Source organism: Myxine glutinosa, chromosome 9 (genome assembly GCF_964187855.1).
Source record: "Myxine glutinosa chromosome 9, kmMyxGlut1.1, whole genome shotgun sequence".
Taxonomy (NCBI): Eukaryota; Metazoa; Chordata; class Myxini; order Myxiniformes; family Myxinidae; genus Myxine; species Myxine glutinosa.
The window spans coordinates 134157819-134175480 of NC_136269.1; the positions used below are offsets into that span (position 1 = coordinate 134157819).

The 17662-nt window shown below is 46.1% G+C and overlaps 1 protein-coding gene across 4 annotated transcripts in view; it reads right to left on the reverse strand.

The window, feature by feature from the left end:
* The window catches only part of LOC137414542 (transcription initiation factor TFIID subunit 4), a 77454-nt gene continuing 59792 nt past the window's right edge, over nt 1-17662 (reverse strand). For all 4 annotated transcript variants that reach the window (XR_010981909.2, XR_013624615.1, XR_013624616.1 and 1 more), the window contains exons 14-16: nt 4809-4865; nt 3859-3978; nt 1-985 (exon numbers count right to left, since the gene is read on the reverse strand). Coding sequence is in view for 1 of the 4 variants with exons in the window: in XM_068100048.2 (XP_067956149.2) it covers nt 800-985; nt 3859-3978; nt 4809-4865 (363 nt within the window). In the remaining 3 variants the exon portion in view is untranslated. The remainder of the gene's footprint in view (nt 986-3858; nt 3979-4808; nt 4866-17662) is intronic.

Consider the following 17662-nt stretch of genomic DNA (forward strand, 5'->3'; position numbering starts at 1 on the left):
GGATTTTTTAAGCATTATCTTCTTACAAAATGCATACAAGGCTTTGATATACAATAAGAGCTGCAATGACAGCCTTGTGCCACTATTAAAATAGGTATTTCTGCTCTTATTATAAACAACACAATGAACGCTCTGTCTATTCACACTATATACAGAGGTGCAACACCTCAAAAAGGTAACCAAACCAGCTATGTACAGCCACAGTGCAAAATACAGGGTTTCATAATTCTCTCTTTGAAGAAAAGGGATCTTTTAAAATCTGCTAAAAATGAACAGAAGAGGTAAAAAAAATGGCTGCATTTTTGTGCTGGGGTGGTGGGTGGGAAGGGAACGTGTGGAGGACCTTTACGTTTCGGCATTGTGATTCATAAAGAGGAAAGGCGCGACAAGTCCACAAAGAGCTTCCTTCAATAAAATTTATGAATAAAAATAATGAAATATCCTCAGTTTGTTTGTCTGGCTTCTCAAAACATGAGGAAAGTAACCCGTAGACAGCAGATAACGGTCAGATGAGGCCAAGTCTTTGACAGTCTAGGTCTCGTGGCCAGCCAAGTACTATCACCAACAGCCTGAGATATCGGGGGGTGGAGGGAGGGATCTGGGAAAAGAGGAAATTGGGAAACGAGGGATGACCAGGAAACGGTGTGCACAGTCACGACTTGACACCACAGCACAATCACCCTCGTGAAAACATCCAACCAGTCTTCCTCACTCCCTTTCGGCCTCCTTTGACACAGCCCCCCTCCCAACACCCCTCACCCCCTGTGGAGGAGCTCAGAAGGGAGGGGAGCAGCGGGGGTCACTTGAGCAGGGCACGGTAGAGTAGTGGTGAATGTCGTGTCTCACGGTCCTGCTCCAACAGGAAGATTAAGTCCCTGAGGTTCACTCTCGTCACCCTTTGGCGGGTGGCAGCACGCACCGTCGGCCCTCCACCTGCACCTGCCGACTGAGCACCTTGCGTGCCCATCCCAGAGACTCCCGCCACCTGTAAGAGCCCAGAGTTCAGGAGTCAGATCCAAAGGAAAATCAACAGACCGCAGACTATGTGGTTAGGCACAAAACTATGTGGTTATCTGGATACACACAAAACCAAAAACTAAAAAATTCAGCCATTGCACACCACTACTTGGTAAAAAAAAAATCACACCCAATCAAAATAAACCGCTCCGCAAGCTAACTCCATATTGCCCAACTGCATATCAAACACCTTGGCTACTCCCCTGCAACACGATTGGACAAGCGTATCCACTGCCACCACCCCAAATATGAGAGCACAATTGGCAACATCAGTAATCCAATGACACAAAGGTTAAGGAAACAAACTAGTAATAGGCGTCCACAACCATCCTTGACCATGTTGTGGAATGTCAGCGGCCGAGGCCCTCACTTTTTTCTCTTCCACCGAGGCCCTCACTTCCGCCGAGACTCTCGCTTCTTTTTTCTTCCGCCAAGGCACTCACTTTTTTTTTCTTCCGCCCCACCTTTTCACCTTACTCGCTTTTAAATTCGTTTTCTCCGCAACAGCTTGAGCGATTGCTACAAATTTTCAACATTGGAGAACCCACCCACAGAAAACTTTTGAATGAAGTTAAACGATGGAAAATTAGGCCGGTGTTCCAAAAAGGCCGTTTTCTGTAAGCATGGGTCGCAGGGTATTTCACATATCAGGAATAAACGGCATCGACCTCGCTTCGCTCGGCCTCATTAATGAGGTTTTGCACCCTGGCCTTCGACATATTAATATATCAAGTACGCAGAAAACGGGAACGTTCTTGAAAACAGTCCTTCTTGTTTATTTTTATCTTGTATATCCATCTTGTTTATTCTGTGTACTCTGCCCCATCCCTCTCCCTTCCACAGATCTCCTGGTGTCCCTGTTCTCCACTGTTGTTGTGCTTCGCTCTCTCCCCCTTGTCTCCCACTCCCTTTATTATGGTTCATGTGTGTTTATGTTTATGCTTTTGTGTTTTATGTGTTAGCTCTTACACGAGCCTTGACTTTGTATCCAAAAAAATAATAATAATCCCCCCTTGTTTTGGCGAAGTATTTTGTGTCACATGTAAATCCACAAGCAAATTGCGATTGCGTTTTTTTTTCCCATCAAATTGCGATTGCTTTTCTCCGCAATTGTTTTTATTTTTGTCTGTAAAGTCGAGTGTAATAGGGGAGGGACATTTTTGCTTGCCTCAAGGTTAATTTGACTGTATATTCAGAAAGTCCCTGCTTAATTCGATCCACAATTCCTGCTAATAGTCTTAGCTCATAACTAATAAACCAAGCAAACAATATTTAAAGTAAAAAAAAAACGTTTTTTTTACGGCATAGCCCATAGGGCAAAGCCGTCTTGAAGTGTTTGTCCGTCTGTATGTATGTATGTATGTATGTATGTATGTATGTATGTATGTATGTCCCCTCAAACGTATACCAATCAGAGCTGAGGATCTCGGCAGGGTGATGCGATTACGTCTGATGTCATTACGGCAGTACAGCGGCTGACTCTCCACACACCGCCATTTTAATTCCAATGTCGTTCAGGCCGAACATATCGTCGAACCTGTCATATATCACAATCGCCATGCTCTACCTTCACATTTTTCATTCAGTGTGAAACACAAACAAATGGATTCTTAAAATGACCATAAAATATCGAAAGCATAGAAGTTACGGCTCTTCCAACAATACGGTACGGTACGTATAGGCCTTAGGCGTTATGCCTCACCTTCGGACCGTTTCGGACAAATTAAGCCCAGGTTTCTCAATACAGGTGTATCGTTTCAGTAGTATCATTTTCGTAATAGTAATAATAATAATATAGTAAATATGACCATAACACTTCAAATCCCAGTCATGAATACAAAGTTAATTGATCGAAGCGGTGTATGGTTCATGATCAATGATGAGCGGTGTTCGGTACTAATATTAATAATCGCAGAAGTGAGGAATTAGCCTCGGTTTTTTGATAGTGATATCATTTTCGAAATAATAATGTAACGTTAATATTAAAGTAAATCTAATCCTAACACTAATCCCTTCGTAGTGACTGCAAACGTACTGGAAGTTAAAATATATCATCATCTGCATAAAATAGTAGCGGATGTTTTGTGTCCGTTACGGCATTACGTCTATGATGTCATTACGATGGCGGACTCCACCGACTGACATTTTAATTTACTAGTAGGCCGACACCTGCTCACTACGGGAGCTGCAGAAAGGGTCATTCCTCTTTGGGGTATATAGATTACAGTCGATCTATGGTTGGGTCTCAAGAACATTGGGTGTGTGTTCATTTACCAAGTTTCTTGTGGAGAGATCGCCAAGTGGTTTAAGCATTCGAGCAAGCACTCCATTCAAAGCCGGTAAGGAACGGCTGGCTTGGCAAGTGCTAGCTAGCTGCTTGGTAAATGAGCACACACCCAACCCTTGTGGGGTATATAGATTACAGTAGATCTTCGCTCAGTTCTGAAAGTAAAACTTACCTCACGAATGTCAGGATTCCTCCAAATTTCTTTGTTTAATGTTATAAACAGCATTAGCGACTGTTTGAAAAGCTAATAATATGTGTTTGTGGTTTATAATATTTTACAAGCCCGGCTTTGCCGCTGTTAGACTTTTGGTCTTGTTTTTTTTACACTTGTCTGTATTTAACCAGAGTATTAAAAAGAAGACTGAATCATATTTTCCATGCTCCACTATGGCAACTACGCTTTCTTAAAACCATTGCCATTGCACTCCTGGATCATGCTCCGATTGTCTGCGACAGAAATTCCGAAGGACCACGGAAGGTTCAAATTACGCAACATGCAGCAGATGCAGTAACTGTTTCCAACAACACCCAAACGTCACAAGCAACTATCCTACTTCGCCCGGCGTTCCAGGACCAGGTGAATCCACTTTCCGTTTCTTCCTCGGGCCGATCGCAGCGAGAGCAGTGAGATTTGCGTCTCTTTGCCGCATCTGTGCCAACTCCTGCTGCTGCATCTGCTCCCCAGGGGATAACCACAGGGCAGAAGGGAGGTGAAAGGTCATGATAGGCAACTTGGGCAAGACTCGTATTTTACTTGAAGCAGCGGCACATGACTAGTTTTCATTACATAGGATGAATTGGTTAACTGGGTATGTTGAGTTTTTTTTGGGGTTTTTTTTTCCCTCCAATCAACAGCAAATACATGGAACCTGCCATGACCTTTGTCACTCCTGATTGGAGGAAAATTCATAGAACAACCCTAACAATGGAAAGGAGCAACATTGACCAGTTTGGTTATCTTGTATTACTTGCCTCCCAAATTATCGGCTATTTTGTAGAACATTAACCCATTGTATGCATCAACTCGTATATGGACGTGCATGAGATAGAAGCCAGTATCATGTAAAGGGTAGAACATCAAGAACTGTCTAAAGCAGCAAACACCAGTTGAACCAATTAACACTTTTGGTTGACCTGTGTGGTGTTCCCATCTGTGTGCTCAACTGATGATGCTATGATCCCAGGTTCATATCCCATTTATACTGCATTGATTTGTTCCATTTATACTACAAGCTCAACAATCTCTCTTTATGTGATGCAATACTGCCTCCTCCCCAAGCCTGTGATCAGTGGCTTAAAACGAAACAATGCGACGTGCTCGGTGTCATCTGCGAAGGTGCAACAAATAACCGACAGACTGTGTTCCTAGGATCTATGGAAATAAGTGTTCAGTGCTGAATAATTGCACATTTACATTCTGAAGCTAATTTTGCAAATAATTATAAGGAGACCCTTCAACACCCAGGATGGCTTCCAAAACAATGAGCCCGAGCGTCTGCCTCACCTCTTTAGCTTTCTGCTTGAGTCGTGCCTGCTCTGGATCTTCTTGCCGAGATCGACTCTAATGTGCAGAAAATACATGAAATGGGTGAGACATACAGGGTTGGAACCACCCCCCCACCCCCAATTGGATTCCCCCTCCCCCCCCCCCCCCCCCCCATTCCTCTCAGAAAAACCCAAGTCAACTGACTCTAAATCCCAGAAATAGGCTGTTTTTTTTTTTAAGTAAAATTAAATCATCTTGATATATAAAGCTCTTTTTAACCACGGACTCACTCACAGATACACATGATGAGTACCATCTGGGTGGGGTAGAAAGCTGAAATTTTGCATACAAATGCAACTCAAAGCCAATATCTCAGGAAAAAACTAGAACGGCACTCTTCGACGTCGTGACGTCAACCTATATGCCTCCGCCCACATTATTACATCATTACAATACTTGTACCCAGTTTGCTTTAAAACCATTCAGCTGTTCTCAAGTTATCACATTTCTACCTGAGCGTTGTAAGGATTTTGTGGTTATCAGCAACAAGTCAAAAGGATCAAATGGAAGTGAATACATCAAGTTGTGGGAGGACCCCGGTACACTTGCTGAAACCTGTGAATGAAGATAGCAACCAACGGGGAAAGCCGTACAAGTGTTCCGTGTGTTCTAAGGTTTTTACGAGTCCATCAGCCTTAAATATCAGCGACCGGGCCGCCGTGGCGTGGTGCTGACGGGGCCCCCGCAGCAGTGATGTCACCCACCCCCCCCCCCCCCCCACGGGGCCCCAGCAGCCGTGATGCCCCCCACCCCCCCACCCCCCCCCCCCCCCCACTCCGCCCAGAATTTCCATGTTTTAAACGTTTCCCAGTCTTTACCCTGGATTAGAATAGGTACACCATATCCCTGCGTGTCGTAAGAGACGACAAAGAGTTGGCGTCAGGAAGGGCATCCGGCCGTAAAAACATTGCCTCAAAAAGAGAACCATGACAATTACAACTACATATGGGCAGAGTACAGCCTGAAGTGGAGATCGGTTTCTGAGGTTTGGGACATGGAATGTAGGGACAATGACAGGGAGATCAGGAGAAGTGGTGGAAGTATTGGTCAGAAGAAGAGTGGACATATGTTGTGTGCAAGAGACGAGATGGAAGGGAAGTGGTGTGAGAATGGTGAAGGGTAGGCAGGGACAGAAATACAACTTTGTGTGGCAAGGGTGCCCAGAGGGCATGATTGGTGTTGGTGTCCTGTTTTCTGAGGAGTTTGTAGACAGTGTGGTGAGTGCGAATAGAGTGAGTGATAGGTTGATGATGGTGAAAATGATGATTGGAAAGCTCTTGGTGAACGTCATCTCAGGATAAGCTCCGCAGGTTGGTCGGAGCGATGAAGAGAAGGACAAGTTCTGGTGTGCGATAGAGAAGCTGATGGAAAACGTGAAAGATGACGAAGTTGTTGTGGTAGGAGGAGACCTAAATGGACATGTGGGAAGGAGTATGGATGGTTTTGAGGGAGTTCATGGGGGTTACGGATATGGTGTGAGAAATGGAGAAGGTGAAAGGATTTTGGAGTTTGATGATGGAGCTGATTTGTTGATTTGTAATACTCAGTTCCAGAAAGAGGATAATAAGCTTGTTACATACACGTCAGGTGGGCCGACGACAACTGTTGACTACCTGATGGCGCGTAGGCGAGATTGGGGGCACCTCCGGGACACAAAGGTGATCCCAGGGGAGGAGGCTGTTTCACAGCACCACTTGGTTGTCTGCGACATAAGGGTGAAAGGTGCGAGGAGAGCTCGGCGGGTGAAGTGCCAACCGAGAATGAAGGTGTGGAGGTTGAAAGAGGTGACAGTGAGGAAGGCATTAAAAGAGAGGCTGAGTAGGGTAGAGGATGATGTGGTTGAGCTTGAAAGTGGTTGGATGTCATTTGAAAGCTAGTCTGTTGGGAGCCGTTGGTGAGGTATGTGGATGGACAAAAGGACCACAGAGGCACTCGGAAGCATGGTGGTGGGATGATGAAGTTGGAAAGAGGATTGAGGAGAAGAGAAAGAAGTTCAAGGAGTGGCAGAAGGCGAAGGGTACGGGAGCAGAAACAGCAGAGCATGAAAATTATAAGGCAGCCAAGAAGGCTGCAAAGAAAGAGGTAGCAAAGGCGCAGGAGGCATGTAGGAAAATGTTCGGAGAACGCTTGGATTCGGAAGAGGGTCAGAGAGCAGTATTCAGGATTGCAAAGCAGATAGCGAAAGAGAGGTATGATGTGATGGGGGTGAGTTGCTTGAAGGATGAAGTGGGACAAATCGTTGTGGACCCAAATGGAATTAAAGGAAGATGGAAAAGATATATGGAAATGCTGTTGAATACAGAGAATGAATGGGATGGCAACATAGAGAGGAACCCAGTTTTAGGACCGGCAGAGAAGATAACTGAGAAGGAAGTTGAGGAAGCGATAAAAGCAATGAAGAGTAGAAAAGCGGGAGGGCCGACGGGAGTTGTGGGAGATATGTTGAAGCCAGCAGGAAGTTGGGGTGTGCAGAGAATGACAGAGATCTGTAATCTGGCGGTGAAAGCAGGCCGCATTCCAGTGGATTGGGAACTGAGTACCCTCGTCCCTCTATACAAGGGGAAAGGTGACCCTCTGGAGTGTGGCTCGTAGAAGTTGGAAAGAGGATTGACGAGAAGAGGAAGAAGTTCAAGGAGTGGCAGAAGGCGAAGGGTACGGGAGCAGAAACAGCAGAGCATGAAAATTATAAGGCAGCCAAGATAGTCTAGTAGGAAGACTAGGTCCCCCTGCACCCCCCGGAGATATACTTCTAATCAGTGTTTCTAGATTGGAAAAAATGTGTAGAAAATGACTAGCTATGGCCCCAAGCTGAAAAAATGTCCCACATACCATTTTTATGCAAATTACTGCTGCAAATTTTATGCAAAATTATGCAAATTTTATGCAAATTTTTGATGAGGAGTAGAGTTGAGGGGTCTTTGAGGGCTTCATCGAGGTGCTCTCGGTTGCAAGACTGGGTCATTCTGAGAAGCACAGCAGGGTCAGAGATCATGATGTTCTCCTCCTCAGTGAATCTCTCCATCAACAGCCTCTCCATTGCCTCACACACTGTTTTGAGGCAAAAGAGGGACTTTGCGTAGGCCTTTCCACTGAGAACACCTTTGAGAGATCCACTTGTTACTAGTTGTGCCTCAAAGAGAATCTCTGCATATCCAGAACCACGCATCTTGTGTCCAGTGAGCATCCCGATGTAGTTCATGGATGTGTGGAAGGGTCCAATCGTTACTACATGACTAGCAAATTCATTTGGCCAGCGCCAGATGATGGGAAGGGCTTTCATGCAGACACCCAGATCAAATGTATTCAGGACCCATCTCTGACCCACCTCAGCAGTTGCTGCCTCGGAACGCTTCAGTAGCTCACGAACAACTGCGTTGTCTGTGATCGGTTGGTGGATAGGCGTGCAGTAGTCGACTGTTGATTTGCTGGGTGGGGGAGAACCAGTTGCAGAGGTGAAACCCCCTAGCCCAGGCACAGGCTGCAGGCCATTGCCATGCCATGCAGGCACCAGGCACAGACCGATCACAGACAACGCAGTTGTTCGTGAGCTACTGAAGCGTTCCGAGGCAGCAACTGCTGAGGTGGGTCAGAGATGGGTCCTGAATACATTTGATCTGGGTGTCTGCATGAAAGCCCTTCCCATCATCTGGCGCTGGCCAAATGAATTTGCTAGTCATGTAGTAACGATTGGACCCTTCCACACATCCATGAACTACATCGGGATGCTCACTGGACACAAGATGCGTGGTTCTGGATATGCAGAGATTCTCTTTGAGGCACAACTAGTAACAAGTGGATCTCTCAAAGGTGTTCTCAGTGGAAAGGCCTACGCAAAGTCCCTCTTTTGCCTCAAAACAGTGTGTGAGGCAATGGAGAGGCTGTTGATGGAGAGATTCACTGAGGAGGAGAACATCATGATCTCTGACCCTGCTGTGCTTCTCAGAATGACCCAGTCTTGCAACCGAGAGCACCTCGATGAAGCCCTCAAAGACCCCTCAACTCTACTCCTCATCGAAAATTTGCATAAAATTTGCATAATTTTGCATAAAATTTGCAGCAGTAATTTGCATAAAAATGGTATGTGGGACATTTTTTCAGCTTGGGGCCATAGCTAGTCATTTTCTACACATTTTTTCCAATCTAGAAACACTGATTAGAAGTATATCTCCGGGGGGTGCAGGGGGACCTAGTCTTCCTACTAGACTAAGAAGGCTGCAAAGAAAGAGGTAGCAAAGGCGCAGGAGGCATGTAGGAAAATGTTCGGAGAACGCTTGGATTCGGAAGAGGGTCAGAGAGCAGTATTCAGGATTGCAAAGCAGATAGCGAAAGAGAGGTATGATGTGATGGGGGTGAGTTGCTTGAAGGATGAAGTGGGACAAATCGTTGTGGACCCAGATGGAATTAAAGGAAGATGGAAAAGATATATGGAAATGCTGTTGAATACAGAGAATGAATGGGATGGCAACATAGAGAGGAACCCAGTTTTAGGACCGGCAGAGAAGATAACTGAGAAGGAAGTTGAGGAAGCGATAAAAGCAATGAAGAGTAGAAAAGCGGGAGGGCCGACGGGAGTTGTGGGAGATATGTTGAAGCCAGCAGGAAGTTGGGGTGTGCAGAGAATGACAGAGATCTGTAATCTGGCGGTGAAAGCAGGCCGCATTCCAGTGGATTGGGAACTGAGTACCCTCGTCCCTCTATACAAGGGGAAAGGTGACCCTCTGGAGTGTGGCTCGTACCGAGCGATAAAGTTATTGGAGCATGGAATGAAGATATTGGAAAGGGTGTTGGAGAGGAGGATAAGGAAGAAAGTGAAGATCGACGAAATGCAGTTTGGATTTATGCCAGGAAGAGGAACGACAGACGCGCTTTTTATTGTGAGACAGTTGCAGGAGAAGTAGTCCGTGGGCTGAGTATGGTTTACATGCACCCCCCCCCCCCCCCCCCCCCACAACTTAACTTCCCGGGTATGTCCATGTACGCCCCACCTTCGGGGTTAGGAAAAACCATGTTAACAGAAAAAAAAACTCATTCCCTCATAGTTTGACCTCTGGTGACCTCATTAGTGACCTCATTTGCATATAACACATATCATTGTAAAGAGTGTCCCAGGACAAACATTTTGAGGGGTCATATGCAACCATAGGATGACTAGGTAAAAAGTTATGGCCATTTGAATTTCGCCTACCCCGAGGGTGGGGGGTACATGGACATACCTGGGAAGTTAGGTTGTGGGGGGGGGGGGGGGGGGTGCATGTAAACCCTACTCAGCCCACGGACTAAAGTACATGGAGAAGAGGAAGAAGTTGTTTTTTGGGTTTGTTGATCTGGAGAAAGCATTCGATAGGGTTCCACGCAAAGTAATGACATGGGCATTGAGGAAGTTAGGAGTGGAGGAATGGTTGATCAGAGTAGTGATGGCAATGTACAAAAGAGCGCACACAGCTGTAAGGACGAAGGACGGGAACAGTGGTGAGTTTGAGTTTGAGGTGGGAGTGCATCAGTGGTCGGTACTAAGTCCACCACTATTTGTAGCTGTGATGGAGGTGCTGGCTCAGAACGTAAAGGAGGGTTTACCGTGGGAGTTGTTGTATGCAGATGATCTGGTGTTGATTGCGGAAAGTATGGATGGACTGAAGGAAAAGATGAACAAGTGGAAGGAATGTATTGAGACAAAAGGTCTGAAGGTGAATATCGGAAAGACAAAGGTGATGGCAAGTGGTAAAGCATGTGGTGAGGTGGAAAAAACTGGGAAGTGGCCCTGTGCTGTGTGCAGGAAGGGTGTCGGAGTGAACTCCATTCAATGTACAATGTGCGCTGAGTGGGTTCATCAAAAATGTAGTGGTCTGAGAGGGTCATTAACCAGTGTGGCAGCTACATTCAAATGTAAGGTGTGCACAGAGGGAGCTGCAGATGGAGGAAATGTTGAGTTGGATCTTGGAGACGGCGTGAAGCTGGAAGGTGTGAAAACATTTTGTTACCTCGGAGACATGCTGAATGGAGAAGGTGGATCAGACTCGGCAACGGTTGCTAGAGTGAGATGTGCATGGAAGAAGTTTCGGGAACTGAGTGGCGTGCTGATGAGGAGGGGAGTGTCGTTGAAGCTGAAGGGAAAGGTGTATGCTGCATGTGGGAGAAGTGTTATTATTTATGGGAGCGAGACATGGGTAATGAATGTAGAGCAGCAACGAAGGTTGGAAAGGGTGGAAATGCGAATGGTTCGATGGATGTGCGGAGTATCGTTGAGAGAGAGGAAGACAAATGATGAATTGCGAAAGATGATGGGAATAGAGCCTGTGATTGATGCTGTGAAGAGGAACAGGTTGAGATGGTTTGGTCATGTGTTGAGGAAGGATGAAAGTGACTGGTTGAGAAGAGTGATGGAAATGAATGTAGAAGGAAGTAGAGGATGGGGAAGACCGAGAAAGACATGGCTAAAGATGGTGGAAGAATAAATGTGGGCAAGGGGGTTAACAAGGAGAGATGCAGAAAATAGGGCAAGATGGAGAAGATTGTCATGAGGACCGCAAGGCTAACCCCCGCTCTAGCAGGGAAAATGGCCTTAAAATGCATGTTGTTGTTGTGTTGTTGTACCTGACATGACCTCTGACCTTTTGAATCCCTAAATTTAATCAATTCATGTTTACATCATCATACATACCTGTACCAAGTTTTAATTTAAATCCCTTCAGATGTTCACAAGTCATCACATTTTAACCTGAGATGACCTCTGACCTTTGGCCTTTGACCTTGGGACTCCAAAATATAATATTTTCATCATGATACATACTTCTACCAAAATTGAATGAGATCACTTCAACCGTTATTAAGTTATAGACCTATTACAAACTTTGACCTTTCACCTTTGCCCCCAAAATCTAATCAGTGAATCTTTATATTATCATACATACCTGTACAAATTTTCATTAGATCACTTCAGCCGTTCTCAAGTGATAGACATATAACAGACTTTGACCTTTGACCTCTTGGCTCCAAATTCTAATCAGTTCATCTTCACATCATCATACATATTTGTACTAAGTTTGAATTGGATCACTTCAGCCGTTCTTAAGTTATAGACCTATTACAAACTTTGACCTTTCACCTTTGCCCCTAAAATCTCATCAGTTAATCTTTACATCATTATACACACCTGTACCAAGTTTTAATTTTTTGGGATTTTTTTGTATACAATATCGAGGCTCGTGTAAGAGCTAACATTAATCACAAAATAAAAAAACCGACACATAAAACATTATGATAAAGGGAGCGGGAGACAAGATGGGGAGAGAGAGCGGGAAGCACACAAGCACAACAGTAGAGAACAGGGACATTGGGAGATTTGTGGAAGGGAGAGGGCTTGGGGAGGACGGGGCATCGGAAGGGGGGGAGGACGGGGCATGAGAAGGGGGGGGAGGTGAGGTAAAAAAACACATCGACACTACTAGAACTTCCAGGAAAGAAGTCTATATTTCAAAAAAGTGGATCTGGGGTGAATTAACAGGGGTAGGAAAGATCAAGGTTTTGGATGGGGGAAGATAAGAGATGGTGGTGAACAGCTGTTTTAAAGACCTGGAGGGAGGAGTGGGATTGAAGAGAGTAAGGGAGTTTTGTTCCAGAGCGAGAAAAGAGGCATGAAAGAGTGAAGGTGAGCAGAGAGTCTTTATTTTGGCAGTTTCACCATAAGAGGGTTGGTGGCAGATGTTGTGCGACCTGGAGGAATATTTGGGGGACAGAGCACAGATAGAGATGGGGGATCTAGGCCGGAGAGGAGTCGGTAGAAGACAGAAAGACCACCTACCTGCCTGCGGCGAGTGAGTGAAAGGCCCTCGGAGTTAGCTTCATCGCGGGAGATTCCAATGATTGTGAAAGTTTTGGTTTCAACAGCGTGAAGACGAGCTAGGTGTGAAGCAGGAGCACCAGCCCAGAGGGGAGAACAGTATTCCATTGAGCTGCGGATGAAAGCCTTGCACGTGGTGAGGAGCTCAGCTGTGCCAAGGAAGGACTTCGCACGATGGAGGATGCCCAGTCGGGGACTGGCTTTGGAGGCCACATTGGAAATCAAGATCATGGCAGATAGTGAGACCCAAAAGCTTGAGTGACAGAGCTTCTTGGAGAGGATTGTTCAGAAAGTAGATGGGAGGGTTGTCCAGTCTGACTTTTTGGAGAGACATAGTAAGAGTGTGAGATTTGTCCGGATTGAAAGACATATTCAACTTGTTTGACCAGTCTGTGATTTTGTCCAGGTCTGCAGAGAGTGAGGAGGCTGCAGACTGCCGATCTGAGGGATGAGGTATGGGGTGGCAGAGAGTGGAGTCATCAGCAGAGAGATAGAGAGGATTTTCCAGAGAGTCGGACAGATCATTAATGAAGACCCAAAAAAAGCACAGGGCCCAGAACACTGCCTTGGGGAACTCCAGCCTGGACAGGAAGGGACGATGAGAGAATTTCAATCAGGGCCACACGTTGACTACAACCAGAGAGGAAGTCAGCAAGCCATGCATGGAGATTTCCATGGATACCATAGGAGGGGAGTTTGGTGAGCAGGGCGGGGTGCCAGACCGTATCGGAGGCACGTGATATGTCAAAGGAGACAGCTCTAATTTCCTATTTGGCGTTGAGGGCCTCCATCCGTTGTTGAGACAGCAGAAGCAGCATGTCCAGAGTATAGTGACCTGGTCTGAATCCAAATTGATGATCAGAGATCAAGTCATTGGAGAAGAGGAAGGATTTAATATCAGGTAATATTGACTTCCGTTTCCGGTCTTGCTGGCGACGGTTCGTTTTTTCGCAGGTCTCCACGCTCTCCATCGAAATCGAAGTTAAGTCATTGTTCCAATTTGTATTTTCGTTATAACTGTATTTCTTTTATGGTGTATGTACGTTTATTGTCCCGTCAAAGATTTTCGGTGCAAATCTTTCATACCTGTATTGAAAATCGCGTTAATTCGTGTCGTCTCGAGGTCTTGTACAGTGTACACTGTACAACCTTGAGGCTTTGTTTTTCTCTCAGCGCCTGTCGTTTGTGATCCAATAACTTTCGTTCTCTGTTTTCGCAGTCTTTCCACCCCAAAGCCTACTTCCTTATGTAAATCTCAACTCAAAAAAAACAAAAAAAAAAAGACTACCTTCTCTGTGCTCATTCGTTTATTCATTCTTATTCGTTCGTTCGTTCTTCGACCACGTGTTTCTCCCCCATTTCCCCAGATAGATTGTCAAATTTCAATTCGTTATTTTATCGTCCATGTGATATTGTTTGATTATAGTTAGTTTTGGTTTGAATTTCCTGTAACTCGTAATTAATTAATCGTTTTCTGCCCTTGTGTGTGGCCTTGTAGTTGTACCCCCGTCGGTGTTTTGTTAACTTAAGTGTGTTTTGCTTGGCTCTTGGTTTTTTCCCTTCTACCCCGAACATAATACTGTCTAACGTTCTAATTCCCCACCCCCCCCCCCCCCCCAAACAAAAAAACAAAAAAAAACAAAAACATTTATTTTATTTTTTCCACGTGTACTGTTGTCTCATCCTGTATTTTCTGTCCAGGTGTGCTGTTTGCCCCACCCCCATTATCTCCTTGCCATCCACCGTTTGCCCTGTTCACGTGACTCGTGGTGGTCCCTCTCGGCTCTCCCCCCGTTGGTATTTTTGTGCATATAAGATTGTTCATAGTTCTGTTTAAATATTTTTAAATATGTTTAACCTTTCCCCTTCTGTTTTTTATTCAGTGGTATATTACAACACGCTGTTTTTCTTCCTATTTAAAAGGCTTTTCTCAATTTCCTCTCCAACACATTCCACTTCAAAAAAAAGAAATTCAATATCTTATACGTCTCCCTCACTACATGGTCTAAATTCACATTCATTCCATCCCTCCTCCATCATCCTGAACCGGATTGCTAACTTGAAAATCACAACAAACCCAATTTGTTATCAATGTTCGTCTTTCATTAATCATCCACTTTCTAAACTCCCCTCTTGCCCCTCCCATCCAAATCCCCCCCCTTGCACCTACACTCCGAAACTTCCCCCTTGCCCCTCCACTCTTAAACTCCCCCCTTGCCCCTCCACTCCTGAACTCCCCCCTTGCCCTTCCCCTCCTAAACTTCCCCTTTGCCCCTCCCCTCCTAATCCCCCCCCTTGCCCCTCCACTCCTGATCTCCCCCCTTTCCCCTTCCCTCCAAAACTCCCCCCTTGCCCCTCCCCTCCTAAACTCCCCCCTCACTCCTCCCCTTCAAAACTCCCCCCCAATCCCTCCCATTCAATTCTCCCCCCATACCATTCCTCTCCAATTCTCTCTCCTCCCCCCTCCTCCTCCAAGCTGCCTCCTCCCCACTTCGTCTCCCTTCTATCTCATACCTCCACCCCCCCAAACCTTCTACTTTCCTCTGCCCCCCCTCAAACAACCCCTCACTGTGCCGCATCCCTTCACCAGCAAACCTTTCATCCTCCTCATCCTTCCCTTTCTTGGAACTCTTCTGCAACATCTGAAACACTATCAACTGCTCTCCCTACCTCCCCCTCTCATCCTTCATCTTACCCTACTCCTCCCCTCCCCTGTCCTGTACCCGATGCTCCCCCTCTCTCTTCATTAACGGTATGGACCTCAAACATCCGGGGCCTTCGCTCAAACCTGACTGATCTCTCCATACAGGTTGCTTCTGACAATCCAGACTTGATCTGCTTAACAGAGACTTTCCTCCTTCAAGATGTCTCTGATTCCTTAATATCTCTTCCTGGTTACTCCCTCCTCCGGTATGATAAACCTGAGCCTCGGCCTGGTGGTGGGGTGGCTATCTTTGTCAAAAACTCTCTTCCTCACTCTCCTTGCACTGCTCTCTTTCCTCCTCACCCGCAGGAGTACCTCTGGTTACGGCTTCCTCTCCGCTCCCACCTTTTGTTCATATGTGTTCTGTACCGTCCCCCAAACAGTGATGACTCCATCTACATTTCAATGTCTGACAACATGGACCAACTTCTATCCACTCATCCCAACTCTCTCTTCCTTATATGTGGTGACTTCAACTGTCATCATGCCACCTGGTTGGGTGTGGGTTCCTCTCTCACTAGTCATGGCACCTCAGCAAAGGACTTCTGTGACTCACTGGGATTGACACAATCTGTCAATTTCCCGACCCGGATCTCAGCCAATGGAGTATCTTCTCTTCTAGACTTGGTTATGACAAACTTCCCTGCTAATGTCTGCTGCTCTTCTTCTGCTCCAATCGGTTCTTCTGATCATGTGCTTGTCAAAGTGGACATCTCTCTGGCCATTCTCAGAGAGCCTCCTCAGCGTCGGCGAGTCTGGCATTTCACTCAGGCCGACTGGGACGGTCTTCAAGCAGCCATCAATCGTCTGGATTGGTCTCCCATCTCCACTGCCTCTGACATCAATTCTTCCTGGGAATTCTTCCAAAGCAAACTGATCTCTCTCATGCACAGATTTATCCCATCTCGCCTTCAATTGTCTTACCCTTCCTCCCGTCCATGGTACACTGAATCTTGTGGTGAGGCAGTTGCCCTGAAACAACTTGCCTTTGCCTCTTGGAAGGCTAATCCAACTGAAGGAAATCTCAGTTCCTTCCACCAAGCTCGGAACAAGTGTGTGTCTACCCTCAGGAGTGCCAGGAAGCACTATCTCTCCTCACTCAAGAATGAACTCTCAAACCTGTCTCCTTCCTCCAAATCCTGGTGGCGTCTGGTCAAATCCGTTTCTGGTGTTTGTTCCGCCTCCATCCCCTCCCTTACCTCAAATGGCCACACAGTTGACATCGCACGTGACAAAGCCGAATGCCTCAACTCTGTGTTCGCCTCGAAATCCTTAGTCCCAAACCCATCTCTCTCTGTTCCCACCTTTCCCAGTCGAACCCAAATGCTCCTGGACTCTGTGTCCTTCTCTCCTGACAAGGTGGAGGAGTTTTTGTCAAACCTCGACTCTGATTCTGCAACTGGACCAGACGGCATCAGCCCACGGGTCCTAAAATCCTGCTCTGCCGCTCTATCTCACCCTCTCTCTGTTCTTTTCACCCTATCTTTTGCTCAAGGTCATCTGCCAGCATCCTGGAAATCAGCTAACATTACTGCTTTACACAAAAAAGGTGCAAAAACAGATCCTTGCAACTACAGACCAATCAGCCTGCTCCCAATTATCAGCAAAGCCATGGAATCCATCATTGCTTCGGATATGAAATCTTTCCTCTTCTCCAATGGCTTGATCTCTGATCATCAATTTGGTTTCAGACCAGGTCACTCTACTCTGGACATGCTGCTTCTGCTGTCTCAACAATGGATGGAGGTCCTGAATGCCAAACAGGAAATCAGAGCTGTCTCCCTTGACATATCAAGGGCCTTTGATACGGTCTGGCACCCAGCTCTGCTCACCAAACTCTCCTCCTATGGTATCCATGGAAATCTCCATGCATGGCTTGCGGACTTCCTCTCTGGTCGTAGTCAACGTGTGGCCCTGAATGGATTTCTCTCATCTCCCCTTCCTGTTCAGGCTGGAGTTCCCCAAGGAAGTGTGCTGGGCCCTGTGCTTTTTCTGGTCTTTATCAATGATCTCTCTGACTCTCTGGAAAATCCTCTCTATCTCTTTGCTGATGACTCCACTCTCTGCCGCTCCATTCCTCTTCCCTCAGATAGGCAGTCTGCAGCCTCCTCACTCTCTGAAGACCTGGACAAAATCACAGACTGGTCAAACAAGTGGAACATGTCTTTCAATCCTGCCAAATCTCACTCTCTTACTATGTCTCTCCGAAAAGATCGACTGGACAACCCTCCCATCTACTTTCTCAACAATCCTCTCCAAGAAGTTCTGTCA